Genomic DNA, 23,835 nt, shown 5'->3' on the forward strand with positions numbered 1-23,835 from the left:
ATACCCGATGTGTGGGAAAGTGGAAATGGAGATCGCTGGCCCAGCACAGGCTTGGGATCTCTGTGTCATCCCCTGCCCTCCCTGCTCTCCTATCAGGCCCTCCCATCCCCACCCATGGCTATCTCCAGGTCAAGGTCCATGGCCATCTCAGTGGGGTAGCCACTAGGGGGTTCTGGCTACAGCTGGCAGCGCTGAAGGCAGGTGGTGGGGCTAGAGGAAGGGGTGGGACCATCCCACAGAATCTGTTAACTGCTAGACACCTGGGCCTGGGGGAAGGGCCCGTTCCCAGATGGCTCTGGTTGAGGGCCTCCTCAGTCCTCACCTAGCTGAGCAGAGGGCAATGGGATGGCCCGCACCAGGGACCTTGGCCTCTTCCTGCCTTTAAAGCACTTCCTGCTGCCTCTGGGTTCCCAGGTGATGACACCTGGCTTCACCTCGGCCTCCCTCTCTTGTTTCCCACGGCAGATCAGGCAGTTTCCTTGGTTTCTTGTTCCCTCTTGTGTCTTTCTTCTCTTTTCTCCATCCCTGCTTCCCCCTACCCTGGCTCGGGTCCTCATCCCTCCATGTCAGGGGAATAACTGCAAGCCTGTCCGATGGTCTCCCAGCCGCTGGGCTGGTCTCCTCCTCCACGCAGGGCCCCAGAGATGGCTTTCTAAAGGATGTCTCTGATCATACTACTCCCATCCCCAGCGCATTCAGGGGCTGGCCAGGGCCCAGAGGGTAAGCGCTACACTCCAGCCCGGACTCTCCGTGACCTTCCCAAATGGTGTTTTCACGCTGGGTGCGGGGCCCAGGACCTCCACGAGCATACCCCACCGCCTCCAATTCCCACCTCTGTACCTTTACTCAAGTTGTCCCTGCCTGCCACTCTCTCCCTCCTTCAGTATCTTTTACTATTGAGAGCTTCTCTGCCCATCTTTTGAGGTGCTTCTCACATGCCCTCTTTCCAGGGAGATTTTTCAGGCCTCTCTGTAGTTAATCTGTGGCCTCTGCACTTGGTACCCCTTCCTACTGCGTGTTTGGTTGAATTTTTCTTATAATCTTTCCCGACTTAGCTCTCTGAAGGTAAGGAGAACAGTTGTAGGGACTCAGTTACATCAGAGGCTCTTGAAAGAGACTCCTCCTCTCTGTCTTTCTCTGCTCTGAAATGGAATCCAGCCTATTCATTAATAACAAAGAGTTGATATTTATTGAGTCTTTGCTGTGTCCTGGACAGTGTCCCCAGAGATAGACATGCATTGCCTTAGTTCATCTTCACAACAACCCTGTGAGATAGAAACCTTGGTTGTTCCCATTTTACAGATAAGGACATCAAGGCATAGTGAGGCCAAGCAACTTATCTACTTCTCAGTGGTTGGCTGGCATTCAAATCCAGGCCGGTCTGCCTGCCTCCCTCCCTCCATAGATCTAACTAGGCTCAGTGACAGAACTAGAATTTCCCATTTGCCTAACTGCAGCTGTGAAGTGGGGAAGTCTGCCCTGGGAAACCTGAGGTCTGAGGGGGGCGGGGAGGCCCGTTAGAGCAGTGATTTACCGCTCTGGGTTCTGAAATTTGGACTGCGCAACTTGACACTTCTCCCTCCTGTTCTCAGCTCTGCCATCAGGAGGAAGAGGAGGATGTGTCATCCGAGAGAGCAGAGCCGGAATCAGGAGACCCGGGTGCTAGTTGCAGGTCTAGCCCTTGCTCACAGCACGGCCACAGTCTGCTCTGTGGGCCTCGATTTCCAAACTTGGGAAATAAGAGGGTTGGTTTGGATGATCTCTAAGACCATTTCCAGCTCAGTCAATCCATGATGTGCTGTCTTCAGGCAATTTGCGTCACCACTTGGACCCTGAGTTTCCTCGTTAGTAGAATGAGGTGCTCACCCCTGCACAGCAGCAGAGGATTATTGAGGAGGGGGATCACTCCAGTGGGATCACTCTGGCGATGGTGACTCGCGGCTCTCAGCAAAGCCGGGCACAGCAAGTTATCAGGGTGCTGTAAACAGCGAACAGTTCACACAATGTTCTCCAACAGCAGGAAATGTGATGGCAGCGATTCCCAAATAGTCGCTCTCTGCTCAGCTTAAAAGGGCAACCTCCTCCCAGCCAGCCACTTCCTTCAGACATTTCCTCCTGGTCCCAAAGACCAAGGTGGGCGCAGCCCAGTCCGGAGCTGCCGAGAAGCGTTTGCCCTGAGAGAAAAGGCACGGCCCAGGGCAGGAGGGGAGCAGTCAGGAGCTGGAGGGAAGCAGACTCTGGGCTGAAGCCCTCTCAGAGGGGAAGACTGAAGAAAGTGGAAGGACGTGCAGGGTGTTGACAGAAGCACTGGACCAGGGCCAGGACTGCACGGTTCCAGTTCTTTCTGCCGCTGAAAGGCTATGTGACCCTAAGCCTGCTGCTTCCTCTCTGTGAAATGACAGTTGTCTGACTGGCTGAGAGGGAGGTGAGAATTTCTGAGGGCCCCTTCCACACGAGAGCATCACGACCATCCTCCTGTGCTCCCACTTTGAGACAGCAGCCGTCTGGGCTTCTGCTTTCTCTTTCCTTTTAGTTTTAATTTAGTCCCCACCACTTCTCTCCGTTGAACTGTGGCCACAGAAACAACCTCCAGTGTTGTTTAGTACAGTTTTGGAGACGGCTGGATGGGAGGGACACTTGAACATAATCTTTTAAGGATTAGGACCACAACGGTCTAAGTTTTTCTATCTTTAGCATCTTGCACATGGCATGGCACATAGGAGGCATAGTAAGCATAAGGTGCACGAGTGGATGGATGAATGAATGAATGAGGTGCCTTGGATTCAGAATAGTGGTCACTCCCTCCTCTGCCACAGCTCCAAGAAAAAAGCGGGGTTTGCTCTGCAGGTACCTGGGACTTAGCGCAACTGTTGTAGCAGCCTCCCAACTGGCCACCCTCCCTTCATAGGCTTTCCTTAAATTCATAGAGGCTTACCTTCCCTGGCCAAGAACCTCCAAAGGCTCCCCCTGGGTTATGAGATAAAATCCTGACTTACAAGGTCCTCTAATTGGATGCAAACTCCCAATTCTAATCTCATCTACCTCCCCTCAAAACGCTGAGGGTCTCCCCTCCTACTGCTGACCAATCCCAGAATGCAACATACTTTAACTGAAAACTCAAGTTAACTTAAGTGAAAACTGCATGTTGAGGGATTACTTTCGTGTCTGGTACACGGCCAGTGCTCCGTTTGAGCTATCCTTCTTCCTGCTTTCCAGGAATTCTAGAAATTCCTGGTTTCTCCACTTGTGTATTCCCCTCAGCCTCATGAGGTCTTCCCATGGCCTCATATTCCATCACTCTTTCCTTTCCATCCCCAGACTATTTTTCCCTCGGAGTTTTTTTTTTTTTTTTTTTTTTGGCTGCCCTGTGTGGCGTGAGGGGATCTTAGTTTCCCGACCAGGGATCAAAACCCGTGCCCCCTGCATTGGGAGCACGGAGTCTTAACCACTGGAGCACCAAAGTCCCCCCTCGGTGCATACTTTTAAGGCGCTTCCATATTTGTCTTCTGATGCCTCTGTGGTGCGCAGCTGATGACTTTTTGAAAACAAAGCTCAAGGAAACATCTTGGGAGCCACCTCCCGGCTTCTACAATGGGGCTTGGCTCAGGGCAGGCGGTGCTGGCAGCTGACTCAGAGCCAGACAGCCCCAAACTTCCACGAATCATTTCATTTACTCCACAAAGGCTGTGCCATAGGTAGGACTGGGACCTGTCTTACAAACGAGGAAACTGAGGCTCAGAGAGATAACATGCTCACGGTCAGTTAGTGGCAAAGGTCTGACTCCACAGCTCTGAACCACTGTGTTAATTTATCTTCGCTAACAGTTAAATTAAGTTGGGCATAGAGTCAAACAAGCTCTCAGCTGACCCTCATGGGGTTTGGGCTCACAGCCTGGTGGAGGGAAGGAAGTGGGGAAGACACAAGGTAAACTGCCTGACTTTCAGACTCATTACGTCAGAGATGAAGAGAGGGCTCTTCGAGACTGTTAGGTCCAACCCCTCACTGTACAAATGGAGTCACTGAAGCCCAGTGAGGGCAGGGGCTGGTCCAAGGTCACACAAGACCAGACTCGGGACTTCCCTGGCGGTCTAGTGGTTAAGACTGTGCTTCCACTGCCAGGGGGCACGGGTTTGATCCCTGGTCGGGGAACTAAGATCCTGCATGCCAGGCACAATGCAGCCAAAAAAATAAATAAGAAAAAAAGAAAAAAGTAAAGAAAAAAAAAAAAAAAGACCAGACGCAGCACGTTTCCCAACGTCCCCACGCCATTCCCTGCTCAGCAACTACAATAAACACACGCTGAACTGCAGGAGAGGGCAGGTCAGCGGGCCAGGGAGCAGAGCCCTCCAGCCAGTAGGCACCCACATGCCGTGGTCGCTAGATAACTTTAGATCTGAGTCCCACGGCAGAAGCAGAGCTGGGGGAAGGGAGATGGAGAAAGTGCAGCTGACCTCCCGTTGATCACTGATTTTCACAAAGTGGAAGCTTTCCACAGGCCTCCCCAGATCACGATCACATCTGGTGCCCCTGAAGAGTTCAAAAGAGGAAGTCTGGGCTCGGATGTCATGGATGAAGCATGCACAGAGAAACATCCAGGTAGCAGAGGGAGGAGAGCAGACCCAAGACCCAGACCCGGCTGCGCCAGCCTTCCCAGGCTGACCTGAGCTCAGACCCTCATTCGGGATTCCCAGGAAGGGATGGGAAGATAGAAAGTCACTCCTGGGCAGGTTAACACCTCAGCTCTAATGGCAACAATCTGGGCTGCAGGTTCTAGGTCAAAACCACAGATCCCTCTTGGAAATGTATTTATGTGTCTGTATGTCTCTTTTTATTTAAAGAGAGAAGAAATGGAAAGGAAATGATTTGGAGGCACATCCTAGAATGTCAATGTTACAAAGCCAAGATCTTTTTGTCGAACTCTCTCATTTTGTAGCCAAGAACATAGAGACTCAGGGAGGGAAAGAGACTGGTGCAAGGTCATAAAGCAAGTGTGTGGCGGATACAAATTTGAACCCAGGTATTTGGACTCCTGGTTCAGTGGCCTAGCACAATAACCAGGACAGAGGCGGTGGTGAAACGGTGGGAGGACTGTCAGTTGGCCCGAAGATATTTCTTCCTCCCCCCTACCCCCAGAACTGGCACCTGCCACCACACCCCACCATGCAAAGCACACACATCACTCGCTTCATTCAGAGGCTCAGAATGTTTTTGGCTTCGACAAAGCCCAAACCAGGGCAGGGACTGTGACAAGGGACGTAAGCTGTGAAGGCAGGAGGAGGAAGATGGGGAGCGGAGGTGGACGGGATCAATGGCTACGGTTCTTCAGCCACTCAGATGTGAGTAGGAGTGACTGTGCCGTGCCCTTACTGGCTAGTGGGAGTGGGAGCTTTTCCTAAACCCCAGTTGAAGACAAGAGCCCACCCCGGCCCCTCCCCCCACCCCTGTCCCTTCTTTAGTCTCTGAAGCTGGAGCATCAGGCTGGGTCGTGGCAGGGGATAACCACTTCTTAGCAGAGGTGCCCGCCAGCGCCGGCGGTCCTAGTCCTCGCCTCCACAGACAGCCAGCAAGGCCTTCAGGAAGTGACCGGAGGTGTCGCCCTGGCAGGGATAGAGGGAGAGCAGAGTGAGTGAAACAATCCTGATGACCTCAAGGCCCCCTCCTCCCAGCTGCTGGCAGCCTGGATGTCTCCCTAGTACGTAAATGTGACCATGTCCCTTCCGTGGCTCCCCATCGTCCTCAGGAAAGTGTCCAAGCTCTAGGCCTGGCTTCAAGGCCTTGTGGGGTCTGACCCTCATGAAGCTCTGTGGCTTCAACTCCCCCCTTCCTTCCGGGAGCATCTTGGTCATCTTACTACCTATATACCTACCATTGCTCCACCCAGCACGCCCTCCACACTGCCCCCAAATCCTGTCTGCCATCAGATGCCCCCTCCTCTGTGAAGCGTTCCTGCCCCTATGTTGTCTCCTCCCATGGCTGCCTTGCACCCTGCTAACCCTCCCCCCACGGCCATTAACACAAGTGTTACGGCAGCGGTCCCCAAACTTTTTGGCACCGGGGACCGGTTTCGTGGAAGACAATTTTCCCACGAACCATGGTTGGGGGTGAGGGGTGGGGGATGGTTCAGCGGGAATGCGAGCGATGGGGAGCGACAGGTGAAGCTTCACTTGCTCACCCACCACTCACCTCCTGCTGTGCGGCCCAGTTCCTAAGAGCCTGTGGAACGGTACCGATCTGCGGCCCAGGATTGGGGACCCCTGTGTTACGGGATTCCTTATTTGAACAAACATTATCGAGCACTCACTGAGTAACAGGCCCTTGCAAGAATTTATGTGACCATCATTGGATTTATGTTGTATTGTCTGGCATACGACAGGGCTATGGGGGGGAGGGAGCAGACTTTCTCCCTCTTTTTAGAGGGCTCCTGTCATTTTTATCATATTTTTTGTTTTTGTAATTTTTGATATATGATTAAAAATAATACATCAGGACTTCCCTGGTGGCGCAGTGGTTAAGAATCCGCCTGCCAATGCATGGGACACGGGTTCGAGCCCTGGTCCGGGAAGATCCCGCATGCCACGGAGCAACTAAGCCCGTGGCCACAATGACTGAGCCTGCACTCTAGAGCCTGCGAGCCACAACTACTGAGCCCACGTGCCACAACTAGAGAAAGCCCAAGGGCAGCAACGAAGACCCAACAAAGCCAAAAGTAAATAAATAAATAAAGTTATATATAAAAAAAAGAGGAACTTTCCTCTTTAAAAAAAAAAAAATCATTGTTGTAAACAATTCAAATCAAAGGATTATACAATAAAAGTCTCCCTCCTACCCCAACCCCTAATTTCCTAAATCAAGAGGTAGCCACTGTTGTATTTACTTGTGTGATTTTCTAGCAATGCTTTTCCATATGCATATACAAATATGTATATATGTATAATGTCCCTTTTCAGCAGAGCATTCATACTATTCTGGGCCATAATTTTTGACTTAGAGAAGATCCCAAATCAGCACACAGAGACTCCTCATGCTTTTTCATGGCTGTACTGTACTCTATCATATGGATGCACTGTAATTTATTTAACCAGTTCTGTATGAAGGGCTTCCAATCTTTTGCTACTATAAAAGAATGCTGGCATAACTATTCCTGTACGTGTCTTTGAGAACACATGTGGCTATGTCCATAGGATAAACTCCTACAAGTAGAATTACCAAGTCCAAAGTATATGCATTTAAAAATTTTAAACTGCCAAACGACCCTTTAAAGATGTGCTACCAATTTACATCACAAGGAGACATCACCTCATACCTGTCAGAACGGCTATTATCAAAAAGACAACAAATAACAAGTGGTGAGGATGTGGAGAAAAAAGAGAACCCTCGTGCACTCTTGGTGGGAATGTAAATTGGTGCAGCCACTATGGAGAACAGTATGGAAATTCCTCAAAAAATTAAAAATAGAACAAACGCCGGAGGTGAGCTGAGCCGGGGCCAAGCCGAGGCCAAGCAGTCCCGCCTCAGACACCACCCAGCTGCCCATCGCGGGTGCAACGTATGGAGCGAGAGCAGCGGAGGCGGTCGCTGGGCTGAGCCCCGCGGAGCTGCCTGGACGTGCAAGCAGCTGTGATCGCCCGCCCCGGCCCCGCTGAGCAAGAACTGTTCCCGGACAAGATACGAGAAATTAGTGTTGGAAGTCCAAGAATAAGGTTGTTGGGAATCCTGATGATGGTAAATGTCTTCATTTATTTGATTGTGGCAGTCTCCAAAAGCAGTAGCCAAGAAAAAAATGGAAAAGGGGAAGTAATAATACCCAAAGAAAAGCTCTGGAAGATATCTGACCCTCCCAAGGCATATTGGAACAGGGAACAAGAAAAGCTGAACAGGAGGTACAATCCCGTTTTGAACATGTTAGCCAACCAGACAGGGGAAGCATACGGATTTTCCAACATAAGCCATCTGAATTATGGTGAACCTGACCTGAGGGTCACATCAGTAGTTTCAGGTTTCGACAGTTTGCCAGACAGATTTAAAGACTTTCTGTTGTATTTGAGATGTTGAAATTATTCACTGCTTATAGACCAACCAGGTAAGTGTGCAAAGAAGCCCTTCTTATTGCTGGCGATTAAGTCCCTTACTTCACATTTCGATAGAAGGCAAGCGATTCGGGAATCTTGGGGCAAAGAAACCAATGTGGGGAACCAAACAGTGGTGCGAGTCTTCTTATTGGGCCAGACCCCTGCAGAGGACAACCATCCTGACCTTTCAGATATGCTGAAATTGAGAGTGAGAAGCACCAAGACATTCTTATGTGGAATTACAGAGATACCTTCTTCAATTTATCTCTGAAAGAAGTACTCTTTCTCAGGTGGGTGAGCACTTCCTGCCCAAATGCTGAGTTCGTGTTCAAGGGTGATGATGATATTTTTGTGAACACCCGTCACATCCTGAATCACTTGAATAGCTTTTCCAAGAACAAAGCCAAAGATTTGTTTATGGTTGATGTGATTCCCAATGCTGGACCTCGTCAGGATAAGAAACTGAAGTACTATGTCCCGGAAGTTCTTTACACTGGCGTCTACCCCCCTTATGCAGGGGGAGGTGGATTCCTGTACTCCGGCCACCTGGCCCTGAGGCTATAAAATGTAACTGACCAGGTCCTTCTCTACCCCATCGATGACGTTTATACTGGAATGTGCCTTCAGAAACTTGGCCTCGTTCCAGAGAAACACAAAGGCTTCAGGACATTTGATATAGAAGAGAAAAACAGGAATAACATTTGTTCCTATGTAGGTTTGATGTTGGTACATAGTAGAAAACCTCAAGAGATGATTGATATTTGGTCTCGGTTGCAAAATGCTTATTTAAGTGGCTAAATTATGTGCAAACTAAATTTTGCATAGAAAGATGAATCTCGAATAGTTCCCATGTTATGTTCTCTCACATTAGAGGTAATTTCTATGTAAAACCATCAAAATTGCCTTTATGAGTAGTATCCATATGAGGGTCTCTAAACCTTTCAGTGTAGTGCTTTCTGAAGAGGGAAAGCAGAAGATCCTAATTTTTATGTAGGATATGACAGGACGAATGGTTCTGACCCTTCCTGCTGGCTAGTGGTCATTGTTTTCTAACTTGTCCCCCTTGTCATCTGAAATCATGTTTCTGGAATTTGATCGTGTTATTTTTGTTTTATTTTTGTTTTGCTCTCATATGATGATAACCCTATTTCCCATTATAATGAGTGAACTATCTGCGATTTAGGTATTCATAAACCTATTGGCTACAAAGACATTGTTATATATGACTCAATGCTTTTTCTGAAATGGAATAACATTTTCATGAAATATGGATGAATTTTTTAAATTGTCTAGAAAAATTGACTTCTTTCAAAATTTCCTGCCGCCACAACATTTCCTTGTGTTAATCTAATCAATCAATTTTGCAAAATGGGAATCACTGTGTGACATGCATCCAGTTTATCTTGTTATGGTCTTATGGTCATAATAAGGAGAAAGCTTAACTATCTTGTATTTGGTTTGCTGTGTGGTGTTGTGATAGTTCTCTCTTTTTTAGTATTTGAAAATAATGACTATGATTCCATAATCTTCAAACTGAAGATTGAATTGACCCTGGCAACCATATTGTGTTTATGATTTTTCATTGTGAACCAGGAAAGCATATGTAACTTTTGAACTTTAAGTGAAAAGATTTAAGTGGCAGACCTTTTTATCAGTGGTTTGTCAGTTTAAAACTGCAGAATTCTATTCTTGCCATATGGTTACGTGTTGCTTATACAAAATTATTATCCTGAGTAGTGACTGCTTTCCTGTCTCAGTGCAGAAGTGCCTGTGTTTTTATTTATTGTTCAGATCAAATACCAAAACATTTTCTTAAATATATTTTGTGTAATATTTTATTTGTATACAGTGTTGTTGATGAATTATTTAACTAGAGCATGGTATTTTAAGTAGTAAGTATAACATATGTTAGATAAAGTTAACTGCTATATTTGAATTAAAAAAATTTTTTTGGGGGGAGGAATATGAACTAGAATTCTGCCCAACTGTTGCTTATATATACTGTCTTGTAACATGCTTTCTTGAGATATTTTTGTGTTATAGATATGAAGATTCTTACCAGATGTGATACTGGGGACTGTAAGAAGATAGAAATAAAGTCACCATATTTTTAATTGTCATGTGAAAAAAAAATTAAAAATAGAACTACCATATGACTCAGCAATTTCAATCCTGGGTATTTATCCAAAGAAAACAAAAATATTAATTAGAAAAGATATATGCATTCCTATGTTCATAGCAGCGTTATGTACAAAGCTAAGATATGGAAGCAACCCAAGTGCCCATCAATTGATGAATGGATAAAGAAGATGTGGTATATACATACAATGGAATATTACTCAGCCTTAAAAAAATGAAATCTTTGCCATATGTTCACTTAGAACATATGCTAAGTGAAATAAGTAAGAAAGAGAAAGAGAAATACTGTATGGTTTCACTTATACTCGGAATCTAACAAACAAAATAAATGAACAAACATAACAAAAAAAGAAACAGAGTCATAGGTACAGAGAGCAAATAGGTGGTTGCCAGAGGAGAGCTGGTAGAGGGAGGAAAGAAAAAGGTGAGGGAGATTAGAGGCACAAACTTCCAGTTGCAAAATAAATGAGTCATGGGTATGAAATGTACAGCGTGGGGAGTATAGTCAATAACTAATATCTTTGTATGGTGACACGTTGTAACTAGACTTATCATGGTGATCGTTTTGAAATGCATAGAAAAAAATCACTATGTTGTATAACAGGAACTAACCTAGTGTTGTAGGTCAATTATACTTCAAAAACAAACAAACATACAAACAAACTCATAGAAACAGAGATCAGATTTGTGTTTACCAGAGGTAGGGGATGGGGGAGGGGCAACTGGATGAAGGCGGTCAAAAGGTACAAACTATAAGACAAATAAGTATTAGGAATGTAATGTACAACATGATAAATATAATTAACACTGCTGTATGTTATATATAAAAGCTAAGAGAGTAAACCCTAAGAGTTCTCATCACACACACAAAAAAATTTACTATTTCTTTAATTTTGCATCTATATAAGATGATGGATGTTCACTAAAGTTATTGTGATAAGCACTTCATGATGTATCTACGTCAAATCATCATGCTGTACACCTTAAACTTATTTATGCTATATGTCAATTATATCTCAATAAAACTGGAAGAAAAAAATAATAAAGACGTGCTACCAAGTTACATTTACACCAAGTCTCTATGAGACTGCCTGTGAGCTTCCTCATGGTCTTGTCAACCAAGTATAGCATCAAACTTTAAGATTTTGGTCAGTCCCCGAAATCAAAGCAATGGGCTTCATAAATGAAAAAAGTCAGATACAAAAAATCACATATTACATGATACCACTCACATGAGATAATCAGAAAAGGCAAATCTATAGAGACAGAAAGTCACTTGTAGGCTGCCTAGGGCTGGGGGTGGAAATAGGTAAACAGGTACAAGGGACATCAGTGGGGTGATGAAAATGTTCTAACACTGGATTGTGGTGAAGGCTGTACAACTCATTAACTTTACTAAAAATTACTGATGCCCTTAAACGAGTAAATATCATAAAATTTATGATATTTAAATTACACTCCAATAAAATTGCTTTTAAAAAGCCAAAAAAAAAAAGCCTCTTGTTTTATTTGGAAATCTTTATAAGCCTTTGATCCATCCATCTGAAATCTATTTTGGTATAAACAGTGAGGCAGGTCTACTCTCATTTAGCAACGTCTTGGCTGTTCTAGGAGGTAACATTCTGGGAATAAAAAGGACTTCTAATCTATGTTCAAGCACCTGACACTCACCGCTCCCCCACTGACCTCTCACCCCGCCCCTCACCTCAATGGCTTGGTGGAGAGACTTGTCGTATTTCTCAATGAACTCCTGCCGGATGTTGAGCAGGTCGATCTCACTCCGGGAGACCATGATCCTGGTGAGGGTCTTCTCCTCTGTGCCAGCACCCTGGTGGAGCCAGGCGACAGGGAGAAACACAGGGCAGGAGGAGAAACAGGGTTAGGTCAGGCAGGAACTCATGGGTGTCCCTCTGCCTCTCTCCCTTTTCCCCCAAAACCACGATGGGACATCCTGCCTCTGTCTTCCACAAACAGTCCTGACTCAAACTCCCCTGTGCCAGGACTGGCCAGACAGAGGCAAGAACAATCTGTATGAGTTGAATAGTGTGCCCCCCAAATTCATGTCCACCTAGAACCTTACAAGGTGATCTAATATGGATATAGGGTCTTAGCACACATAATTAGTTGAGGTTTTACTGCATTTGGGTGAGCCCTAGATCCAATGACTGGTGTCCTTACAGGAAGAGGACACATGGACATACACACAGATAAAGGCAGAGACTGGAGGGACTCATGCTTAAGCCAGGACACACCAGGATTCCAGACGCCCACCCGAAGCTAGGAGAAAGGCATGGGAGAGTTTCTCCCTCAGGGCCTCCAAATGGAACCAGTCCTGCCAACACCTTCATTTTGGACCTCTGGCCTCTAGAATCGTGAAAGAATACATTTCTGTTGTCACTTAAGTTGGGACAGCAGCCCTGGGAAACTAATACAGGGCCCAAGGAGCAGACACAGGACACAAAATATATGGGCAGCCAAGGCCCACCTCTGCTCCCCAAGGAGCTCTGAACACCAGCTGAGGAATCAGAGCCGGCACATGGCGGGGGCTCAGGAGACGGCTGTCATGTTTGTGGACAGCAGGCTGACAGGGCTCTCAGGCTCGCTCCCACCAAACTGCCTGCCCAGGCTCTGTCAGCAGCTGACACTCTACTTGCTGGGCTGAGAGGGTGGCCAGACTGGCTTGGGTTTTCAAGAAGCCAGCGCTAGTCCCAGAGCTGAGCACTTGCTTCCTTTCGTGATCATTGGTCATAGGAGACACTGTGTCATCTGCTCGAATGTGAGCTCCAAGGGGCAGAGACTGTCCTTTTCAGCCCTGAGTCCCCAGGATAAGTTTCTCAACCTTGGCGCCTGGGACCAGATCATTCTCTGTTGCGGGGATCTGTCCTGTACATTGTAGGATGTTTAGCAGCAACCCTGCTCTCTACCCACCAGATGCAAAAAGCAACACTCCCCAAGTTGTGACAACCAAAATGAGTCTGAACATTGTCACATGTTTCCCGGGGGGGGGGGGGGCAACGTAAACCCTGGTTGAGAACTACTCTCCTAGAACCAGGCATGAGGCAGATGCTGATACGTATCAAATGGGTGGAAACAAACACAATTCCTGATCCAGGGGATGGCGCACATCTGTGTTTGTGGGGGCAGAAGTGCTCGAAGGGAAAGGAACAGACAAGTTAAGTTTTCTTACCTTCATAGATTTGTAAAGTTTGTCGGCAAAGAAGAGAGGCTTATTCTTCACACTTTGAACTGGTAGGAAGAGGAAAGAGATGCAGGGAACCTGGTCAGAGGAGATGTGCCCAGACCATGGGCCGCTACTGCTGCTAGAGAAGTAGCATCTCCTCTATCCGCAACCTGGGCCCAGGATCGTTGCCAACGCCAGGGTCATATCCAGGGCCTGACACTTTCACTCCCTCTTCCTGACGCCGCCTCCTCTGTCTCATCCCTAGACCTGGCTCTCACTGGGTTGCAACTCGCTTCCTGCTAAGGTGCTTGCAGCTAACTAAGGCTAGTAGAGGACTCAAAGGGAAGAAACCACTCGTGAACCCAAGGTACAGGGCCTCAAACTTCTAAGGGCATCAGAATCAAAGAAGAACTTGTTTAAAACTCAGGTTTTGGGCTCCACCCTAGAGACCCACCAGATTCAAGGAATATTTCAAGCAGAAGTTCTCAAAGTATAGTGCCTGGAAGGCATCAGCATCATCTGGGAGCTTGGTAGAAATGCACATTCTCATACCCACCCGAGATGTGCTGAATCTGCAACTCGGAAGGTGGGTGACCAACGCATCCCACTTTTCCTGGGACATTCCTGGTTTTAGCACAAACCCAGATGGTTGATCACTCCATTCTGGTGCAGCCTAATGTTTGAAAACTACTGATTGCGAGAAATACTATGCCAAAGAATGTCTGTCAGTATAATTTAGGGCTCGGTGCCAATCCCTAGGGCTGAGTGTTGCCCACTCTTGCCCCATTGGCAGCCCCTGCTGCCCACCCACCCCTACCCCAGATACTGCCTGCCTAACAACCTCCCACACTTTCGCAAGGCCTGGGGGTCTCTAGCCCTCAGCAGCTGCTGGATTCCAAGGCTCCAGAGCTCAGGGGCGCGGGAGGGTGTCTCAGACAGCTTAAGGAGGAGGAATCAGACGCCAGGACCAGAAAGCCAGAATGACTCTGGATATAAAAGTATCTCTATCACGAAGGCAGGGGGCGAGAGGCTGAAGCTGTGCATCCCAAGGGCACAGTCACGCAGGAGACAGGCCTGTACCCTCCCCTGCAGCAGGCTCGGGAACCCGTGGGAAAGACCACATTCCATACTGACCTTCCCAGGTCCTATGTAGCTCCCTGCCACCTCCCAGACAAACCCTAAGGTCCTTGGCCTGAAAATCAAAGCTCCTGCCTGCCTCTGCTCTCTCGTTGCCTCTGTCCCCCATTCTCTGAACATTCTGTGAATTCCTTTGTGCCTCTGTCCTCCTGGTAAGGAGAAGTTTGCTGTCTGCCTTCCACTACTTTACCTCCCGAGTCCACATCCCCAGTCCCATCACCTCCCCCAAGGAGCCTGCCCTGACTCTGACTCGGAGCTTGGGGCTCAGTCAGTGTGGTTAAGGAGCAGACTGGGTAGAAACTTCCATCCTCTGCAACCGACCCCGAAAACCTTCCCCAGAACCTGAAGCCCGCCATCTGTCTCAGAGGACCCCGGGGCCTGCCGTGGGATGGAAGGAGGTGGAGTGGTGTGTCAGTATGCACACTCGTGCACACACACATACACATGGTCTAGGTGGGAGGAGAGAGGACAGAGGGAGAAACACGAGGAAAGCGAGGTCTAGACGTGTCTCCATAGACCAACCACTCTGGTGATTAATACGAGCGTGAGCTTTGGGCTCGGGCGGCCTCTGGTGTGAGTCCTGCCTCCACTACTGATATGTAACCTTTCTGAACCTCAGTGTCTCAGTTCGTAAAATAAGCAGATAAAAGCACCTCATAAGGATTCAACCAAAGCTGTGTGCAACTGGCTTCACACAGTGCCTGGCAGGAAATAATAATAGAAGCTAACATTCATCCAGTGCATTCTATGTGCCAGGGGGCAATGTTTTTAAGTGTTGTATAATTAACTCATTTAAATCTGTGTACTATTATCACATCCACCTTACAGAAGAGGAAAACTGAGGCACAGGGTTTCTGTGACTTGCCAACGGATGTAACTGTACAGATAGTAAGTGGCACGGCTGGGACTCTACCCGGATTCACTATGCTATTCTGCCTCCTAGGTATTGTTCCCAGGTGGTAAAGACCCACTGAAAGTTAAATAATAACATCACAACAATAACACCTCTGCTCCATCTGTTCTAAAACACCTTTTCCTCGAATTTGAAGTCCCTGAAATCAAGATGCATCCTGTAATTGATGGCAATTATGTGAAAACCTTTCACTGAAACCTCCAGGTAAGATGAAGAAAATATGTGCATCAATACAATGCATTTTGTAGTCATAAATAAGATACTGCTAATCACTAATACTAATAAAAACAAGTTTGACCTTTGCTCGTATCTACTCATCCGTTTATACACATGGAGAAATTGAGATCCAAAAGGGGAAAGACTTTTTCAAAGGCAAGAACTCAAATTACACAATAAGAGAGTAACCAAAGAGATCCAGGTGCTGGGAGGAGGGAAAGGTAGGTGTAGGTGTGTGTGTGTGTGTGTGTGTGTGTGTACACACCCAAGTCCTGCAGGACACTGCACCCCCTAACCAGCCTGGCCATCACCCTCCCAGCCACTTCCCCAGAGAGCGCTGTTTCCTCATCCTGCCCTGCAACCCAGAACAAGTTCTTGTGTTATCCTGCCAATCACACATAGGCAGAGCCCAAGAAGTGGCAGTGCTTATTTTCCAGTACTAGTAGCTTAGGAAACTATACAGGCCACACTCATCCAGTGAATCTGGCCATGTTCCCTGTGCCCCCCAGCCCTTTCCCTTGGTCCCCACCAGTTACCAATGGCCACAAACACATCTCTGACATCCCCGGACATCTCCTTCTTGATGGTGTGTTCCACGTCATAGTTGGTCATCTTGATGAACTCCTGGAAGACTGGCCCCAAGAGAAGCCCCGGAGGTGGGAGGTGAGCTTTGACTCAGAGGAAGGGGGGAAGGTCACCCGTCCCCAACCCACCCAGCAGCAGGTATGGCTGCAGCCCAGACCTAAATGCATTGGTCAGGACTGTTGTGGAAGGGGTGTTCTGACCTCAGGGCTGCCTGGAGCTCAGAGCCAGATCTCTATCAAGTCAGACACTGCCCCAGAGCTTTGGACAAGTTCCAGGAACCCAGGCATGGGTAGTAGAAGGAGCATGTGTCCTATTCACAGCTCTGCCACAAGCTTACCAAGTGACCTGGGGTGAACCCCTCCCCCTTTCTGGGCCTCCCCTTCCTCCTGGATGGCGTTTTTGTTTGTTCGTTTGCTTGTTTGCTGTGCTGAGGCACGCGGGATCTCAGTTCCCCGACCAGGGATCGAACCCATGTCCCCTGCAGTGGAAGCGTGGAGTCTTTACCACTGGACCACCAGGGAAGTCGGGATAGAGACCAATGTAAGTGATCACAATGATAACACCAAGGAAGTTACCAGGTGCTAAGTGCTTTTTGTGTATTTATTTTTTGTACCCTCACAACAGTCATGTGAGGTAGAATTAAAATCCTAAATTTATAGCTAAGGGAATTAAGGCACTGATATTCAGTAACTTGCCCAGGGTCACAGAGCTGATAAGTGGGAGATCTGAATGAAGGCATTCCAGCTCCCAAGTCCGTTCTTTCAGTCACCGTGCTAAAGCACTTTTACTGGCAAGTGCCAGGCATATGCACATCAAAATGTCCATGTCTTAGTGGTAAGGGCACTTCATCATCACCTAATGTCAGGGCCACCACATACAGGTGTGCCCTGTGCACGTGGCAGCCTGTGTGTGTACATGGTCCTTGTGTCATTATCACCCCTCACCGCCTGGCCCCTGGCAGACGTCACCAAAGAATCGTGACACAGAACCTTCGACTCCTTCCCAACACAGCTAGGCAGCCACTACCAACCCACTGGAGTGGAGGGAAAAGCCACCTGCCATCTCTTATCCCAGGCATCCCACGTGCTTCCCAAAGGAGGTGAAGAGAGTTGGCCCGAGGCTGAATGATGCCGTTAGCAGCAGAGCCAGGACTAGACCTGGCTCCTGGTCCCCATCGGCCACCATACTCCCTTGCTAGGGTAAGGAGTGGGTGGGTGGGCATCTGGCTCCTATTGTCAAGACTATAGGGGATCTTCCTGCTGACTTGGGAAGGGGAGGGGGTCAGGCCTCACCTCTCCGGAGGTGCTGATAGCTACGCGTGCAGAGGATCGTCATGAAACGTGTCTCCAGGGAAGATCTGTCTCCACTGGTCGTGTCTGCTATTTCCTGCAGAGCCCAGGTCGGGGCGAGAATGTGAGAGGGAAGACACGAGAAAGCCTTGTTTGTTATTCACTTTCGTGTCTGCCTGGGCCGAGGGCAGTTAGAAGCTGGGCTAACTCAGCCACCCAAGGAGGCTGACGTTGGCCCCTTCCTTCTTCCTCGGACTCCACATCCCCGCTTCAGTTCCCAGAGACCCCGTGGGCTCACCCAGAGGAGCTGAGCACAGAGCACTTCCACCCTGGCCTCAGGGTCACGGGACTGGGCTCAGGGGAGAGGCAAACAGGCACTGGGCATGGAGACTCAGAGCTCTCCTTCTATCTTTAAACCCCTCTGAAAGCCCCTCTGGGGAAGTGCGTCTGTGCACGTGTGCAAGGAAAAATGGCCTAGCCAGTGTTCCCCCAAGTGGGGTAAACAGGCAAACATATTTTTACACACCGCATATGTAGGCTTCCACAGTGATCTTCTAGCCAGCTATCAGTTCTATTTATATAGATATGAAATTTCCTTTAAAATAACTCATTTTGGGTTAAAATGAAAAGAGTCCATTTAAAGAAAACTATTCACATCTGGTGGTATGTGGCACAAATCAGGCGGACGGTGAGTGGTGAAGTTTTGGGAAACACTTGCCCGGCCCATATGTCACCCACCGGGGTTCTTTGGAGGCCCTGAAGGGGAGAGAGAGAACCTGGGGGGCACGCCCCCAGATCACTGCCTGACTCTGCCCCTCAGCTCCGCCCAGAGGCACAGCCAGACTCAGACCGTTAAAATCCACGTGAAGAATAGGGCACTCACCAAGATCTCAGCAGCCACCTGAGAGCAAGGAGGAGACAGGAGAGAGAGAGGGGAAGGCAAGAGTCAGAGGGGGCCCTGGGGTGCAGGGGAGGGAGTCTGGCTCGGGGTGGCAGAGGTCCCACAGTGGGGGGCAGGGAAGGGGCTGGGAGGAGACACCTTCCCCTGACCTTTGGGCTGGAGCTCAAAATGAGGACAGGTCTAGGAATTCACGATGAAAGTGTTTACTGGAGGGGCAAGAGGCGGGCACAGGACAGGACACTCTACCCCTCATGCCTGGCAACCTAGGGCGACTCCTCAGAGCCACCGAGACGTTCGACGTTCGACGTGCCCTGTTTCCTACACCTTTTACCACATTTGGAGTTGAAGGGTCCTCAGGAGACCTGTCATTTACCCCCTCATGTTACAGACAGGAGACAGGAAAGCTGAGGCCTGGAGTGGACGTGCAGCCGATCAGGTGGGAAGATGCCAGCTGTTCAAGTCATCTTACAAGGGTGAATTTTCATCATCACGTTATGCTGAACACAAAATTCTGAGGTTAGGACACTATTTTGTTAGGCAAATAGCTGTGACTCGCAGGGCCTGGGAACAGAATATAGCCAGTCCTGTGTACCCCAGACTGAGTTTTGCCTTTTCTTTTTTTTCCGAAACTCTGCCAACTACTTTATTCTATTGGGCAGACTGAAATCATCCTCTTTATAAACATCTCAATAGCCTTAGGCTTTAGAAACCTTTTCATTAAATAAATTTTTAATGTCTATCAAAACTCAAAATGCACACACCGCTTGATCAAGCAACTATACGTTGCTAGGAATTTCTCTCACAAATAAACCAGCAAAAGTCTTTGGAAATATTATTCACTGTAATAGAGAAAAACTGGAAACCATTACTAGATCACTTGTTAAACAGGCAATGGTTCATTTAGTAATGGAAATCCACGCAGCTAGTAAAAAGAATGAGACTGGACTACAGGGCTGATAAGGAGAGAGTTTCCATTTAAATTAAGCAAAAAAGTCAAATACAGCATGCTGTGTATAAGTGTTCCTTTTATCTAGATGAGAAAAGATAAATGTATGCTCACTCTTACATATTTACTGGGAAGTTGTGCTGGAGGGGTAGTCAAGATACTGTTGACAGTGGTTTACCTTCTTCAAGGAGAAGGACCGGGGGGAAGAGATTTTGCATTTTGCTTTATTTTTCCTGAAATTTTATGTTTACATTTCCTCAACATGCAAATATGTTAATTTTTTTTTTTTTTAAGTCAAATAGGAGTTATCAGAGCTACTAGGATTATGGGATGCTTCTGGTTTTTATTATCACTTTTCCATATTAAAAACAACCTGGTTGCACCTTGAGGACATTATGCTAAGTGAAATAAGCCAGTTACAAAAGGACAAATACTGTATGATTTCAAATATATGAGGTCCCTAGAGTAGTCAACTTCATGGAGACAGCAGAGTGGTGGTTGCCAGGGGCTGGGGGGAGGGGGAGTAGGTAGTTGCTGTTTAATGGGTACAGAGTTTCAGTTTTGCAAGATGAAGAGATCAGTGGATGGATGGTGGAGATAGCTGCACAACAGCGTGAATGGACTTAATGCCAATGAAGTGTACACTTCAAAAAGGTTAAGATGGTAAATTGTACGATGTGTTACGTGTATTTTACCACAGGTTTTTTAAAAAAGTTATGCTAAAAAGTCTAGTATTGCTATTAAAAAGAGGGAAATGTTTAAAAAATTAAACAAAATGTAATCTAAAGTGTCAAAGATTCTTTACTTATTTGGATGAGAGAACCCCCAGATATATTTGTTTTTTCAAAGCACTTTAAGACCATCCTATTTGTAATATGAAAAATGCAGTGGGTAACTACAATAATTTTCCAGATATTCAACACAAAAGCTTTTCCTTATTAGCTGAGCCCTTTCATGCCAAAATTAATCTCCAAAAGTTAGAGTTATCACATGACCCAGCAATTCTACTCGTAGACATACACCCAAGAGAAATGAAAACATACGTGCACATAAAAACTTGTGCACAAATGTTTATGGTAGCATTATTCATAATAGCTAAAAAGTAGAAACAACCCAAATGTCTATTAGCTGATGAATGGAGGTTAAAAAAAAAAAAAAGTAATATATCCATACAATGAAATATTATTTGGCAATGGAAAGGAATAAAGTACTGATATATACTATGATATGGACAAACTGTGAAAATATTATAATAAAGTGAAAGAAAGTAGCCACAAAAGGCCATATATTGTAGGATTCCATTTATATGAAATGTCCAGAATAGGTAAATCTATATAGACAGAAAGTAGATTAGTGGTTGCCTAGGGCTGGGGGGTTGGGAGGAAATAAGAGGAACCGCAATATGAACAGGGTTTCTTTTTAGGGTGATGAAATGTTCTAAAATTATTGTGGTGATGGTTGCACAAGTCTGTGAAGACACTAGCAACCACCGAATTGTATTCTTTAAATAGGTCAATAGATAGTATGCAAATTATATTTCAATAAAGCTGTTATATTAAAAAATAACCTGGAGATTGAATTATCTAAAAATGGCCACAATTCTTCATTTCACTCTGGCTCTATAATAATTAGATCATTTACATGATTTACTGCTCACACTGGAACACTGAGAGTAAAGGGCAAGCTATCTGCAATACTGTGGGGCAACAGATAAACACTGGCCATATGTCACCTGATCATAACAGACCCAGATTTCCAAGAGCTTGAGGTTGTTCTCGATGCCCAGAGCGAGAGCCTGGGAAGGAGGAGGTGTAAAACCAGCAAGCACACACCGTCAAGCACTAATGTCATTATTTTTCTGGGGGACCTTGGCTCTGCATATGAAATGCCTTCAATTTTTGCATACAGTTTCCTCCAGCATTCCCAATGCACCTCTAGAAATCTATTCTAAGGAAAAAAATCATGAATGTGATGAGAGTTGGTTACCAGGGAGAGGGCTTTTTAAAAGAAGTTTGGTAGATTCTTAAATGGAAGAGTATTTAGCCATTAAATGATGCTATTGATTTTTTAAAAATGATATGTTACCGTATTCACAGAATACTCATTTTTAACTGTTATAAATCAGGAATCCATTTTTATAAATACATAAAAAGACAACTAGAATAATATATTCTAAAATATTAACAATAGCTATTATTAGTAGTAGGTTATGGGGTTTTGTTTCTGGTTTTGCTTGTCTATTTTCTAAAGTTTCAACAAAAGAATATGTATTACTTGAGAAACAAAATATTTCTAGCTATAAGGAAATGAGTCCACACTAAGATCAGGGTCTAGCAACTGTGAATCTGGAGAAGCAGCTGAGTTGGGCGGGGCCTGGCTCTGGCTCCCTTGGTTGACTCCACCCAGGTTCTCTCTCCTGGCTTCTCTCCTGAAAAGTGGCTGCCGGCAAGGTCCACCATTGCCCCCTGCTGGCAGCAACTAGAAGCATAGCCTCCTAGGCGGACCAGGCACCAAGCAGAATTCCCCGGAGGATGAATTTCAGGGTGATGGATGGATTTGGGGTGAGCTTTCAGGAGGAAGCCAGGTTCAAAGACCCTTAACGGCACAATGGGGCTGCTCACAGCAGTACTTAATAAATACCTGCTGAATGAGGGGATGAAATGTGGCCTCAGCAAGCCAGTCTAGGGGGCTTCCCTAGACTGGGTTCCCAGGCTAGCCTCCATAAACATATCTATAACACATTTGGAATACCTTATCTGAATGGAACCCTGCAGCTTCTGACAACTGTATTCCAAACAAGGGGCAGGAAAACTAGACACCAGCAGCTACATGGTTTGGAAGCTGCAGGGAAATTACTATACTGGGTCCTGGAGGATATTAAATGGTATTAAGTGCAGGTTTTGGAGTCAGGCAGGCCTGGCTTCAAATCACACCATGGCCACTTAGAAACTGTACCCTTGGATAGGTAAGGGGCTTCATTTTTCCTCCAGTAAGAAAACGGGGTCCTATCGAAGTATGAAATAGCCTCAGCATCATACTCAGTACACACTGTGATGGTTCTGTAGCTGTCGGGTTACAGCTACAGATTCTTCAGCTCAGATGGTGCTGTAACATTTCACACCTCTGTTGGCAGTATTCAGAACAGGGCTGGTGCCCTGACTCCCAGTCTATCAGGGCTCTTTTCAACCCACCAACTGTAAAAGAAGGGGGCTGGAAACACTGGCTGTGGTATCTGTGCCCAACCCCTGGACCTGGGCCGGGCCAGAGGATGCCGGGAACAAGGCACAGGTGAGGTGGGACAGTGCAGATGGCCTCAACAGGGACTCCCCATCCATGGGGACCCAGAGGGACATGGATTTGGGGTTGTCCAGCCTCCATGAGAAGCCATCTCCAGACCTCAAGCTCATCAGCCTTAGAAGCAGGGTAGCAGCAGAGCAGCCAAGAGACCCTATAGAACCCCCTGCCCCCCTATTCACTCAACAACAGATATATATTGAGTACCAACCATGTGCCACTTTGGATACATCAGTGAGCAAAACAAAGACCCCAGCCCTTGATGAACTCTCTTTCTAGGTCTCCCAGGACATTCCCTTCAACTCGGTCACATTTTATAGATAATAAACTGAGACATTTAGCACTTAGGCCCCCTTCCCAGCAAGCTCCCAGACCAGCGCCCTCTGGGTCAATTCCACCTGGGCCATTGATTTGCTGTGTGACTTTCAGGAGCCATTCATGCTCTCAGGGCCTCCATTTTCCAACTGTAACATGAGGGGTCTGACCTGGACAATCCATAGGTTCCTTCTAGCTCTGAGGGTCTAGGGCTCGGAGCTCTACTCTTCACACAGGAAATGTCAGTAGAATCAGCACCACCCTCCCAAGCATCTCTCTGAAAGTTCTGGAAACTGTCATAGTCTCACTTCTAAGGGTGGAGAGGTGCAGGGGCCAAGAGTCTAAGTGTAGCCGGTCACACCAGCCATGTCCTGCCAGATGCCTTCCCCACTCCCAGACAGCCAGGGCCTGGCATGGACAGGTGTCAGCTGGAGTCACTGGGCAGGGGATGGGGTGGGGTGGGGTGTCTCACCTGGGCATCTTCCCGTGCCCGGTCCCGATCTTCTCCTCCCTCCTCACGGTTCCCCTGCAGCAGGACCAGTAAGAAAGTTCAGCTTCCAAACATCCACCCTCTCTGTCCCTCAGTAGCCACAGGACTTTGCTCAGCCACTCACCTCTCTGAACCCTCTCCCTCATGTGTAACATGGGGACAATAAACCTGCCTTCATAAGGTAGGCAGTCATGAGCATTAACACAAACATTGGGAAGGCACTTAGCCCAATGCCTCACTCAGACACACTGAACTTGCCATAACTGTGCATCAGGGCCTGGCGCCTGGGTTGTGAGAATTCAAGAGATGGTAACAGAAGCTCTTGGATGATGACACAGGGAAAGGTCACCCACATGGCTT

The 23,835-nt window shown here is 47.1% G+C and overlaps 1 protein-coding gene and 1 pseudogene across 4 annotated transcripts in view; one reads left to right on the forward strand and one right to left on the reverse strand.

The window, feature by feature from the left end:
* Positions 1 to 5,188: 5,188 nt before the first annotated feature.
* Positions 5,189 to 23,835, reverse strand: part of ANXA6 (annexin A6) — a 54,799-nt gene continuing 36,152 nt past the window's right edge. For 2 of the 3 annotated variants that reach the window (XM_082381483.1, XM_082381484.1), the window contains exons 20-26: positions 23,458 to 23,511; positions 18,413 to 18,430; positions 17,533 to 17,626; positions 16,192 to 16,287; positions 13,396 to 13,454; positions 11,914 to 12,036; positions 5,189 to 5,597 (exon numbers count right to left, since the gene is read on the reverse strand). In XM_082381483.1, the coding sequence (XP_082237609.1) occupies positions 5,538 to 5,597; positions 11,914 to 12,036; positions 13,396 to 13,454; positions 16,192 to 16,287; positions 17,533 to 17,626; positions 18,413 to 18,430; positions 23,458 to 23,511 (504 nt within the window). In that variant the 3' untranslated portion in view covers positions 5,189 to 5,537. The remainder of the gene's footprint in view (positions 5,598 to 11,913; positions 12,037 to 13,395; positions 13,455 to 16,191; positions 16,288 to 17,532; positions 17,627 to 18,412; positions 18,431 to 23,457; positions 23,512 to 23,835) is intronic. The other variant, XM_082381485.1, reaches the window with a different exon arrangement.
* On the forward strand, positions 6,092 to 10,183 carry LOC309623083 (N-acetyllactosaminide beta-1,3-N-acetylglucosaminyltransferase 2 pseudogene; annotated as a pseudogene). The gene is made up of 2 exons: positions 6,092 to 6,101; positions 7,586 to 10,183. The product of its transcript is annotated as an N-acetyllactosaminide beta-1,3-N-acetylglucosaminyltransferase 2 pseudogene (transcript).

This window comes from Balaenoptera borealis, assembly GCF_965194805.1.
Source record: "Balaenoptera borealis genome assembly, chromosome: 2".
Lineage (NCBI taxonomy): Eukaryota > Metazoa > Chordata > Mammalia > Artiodactyla > Balaenopteridae > Balaenoptera > Balaenoptera borealis.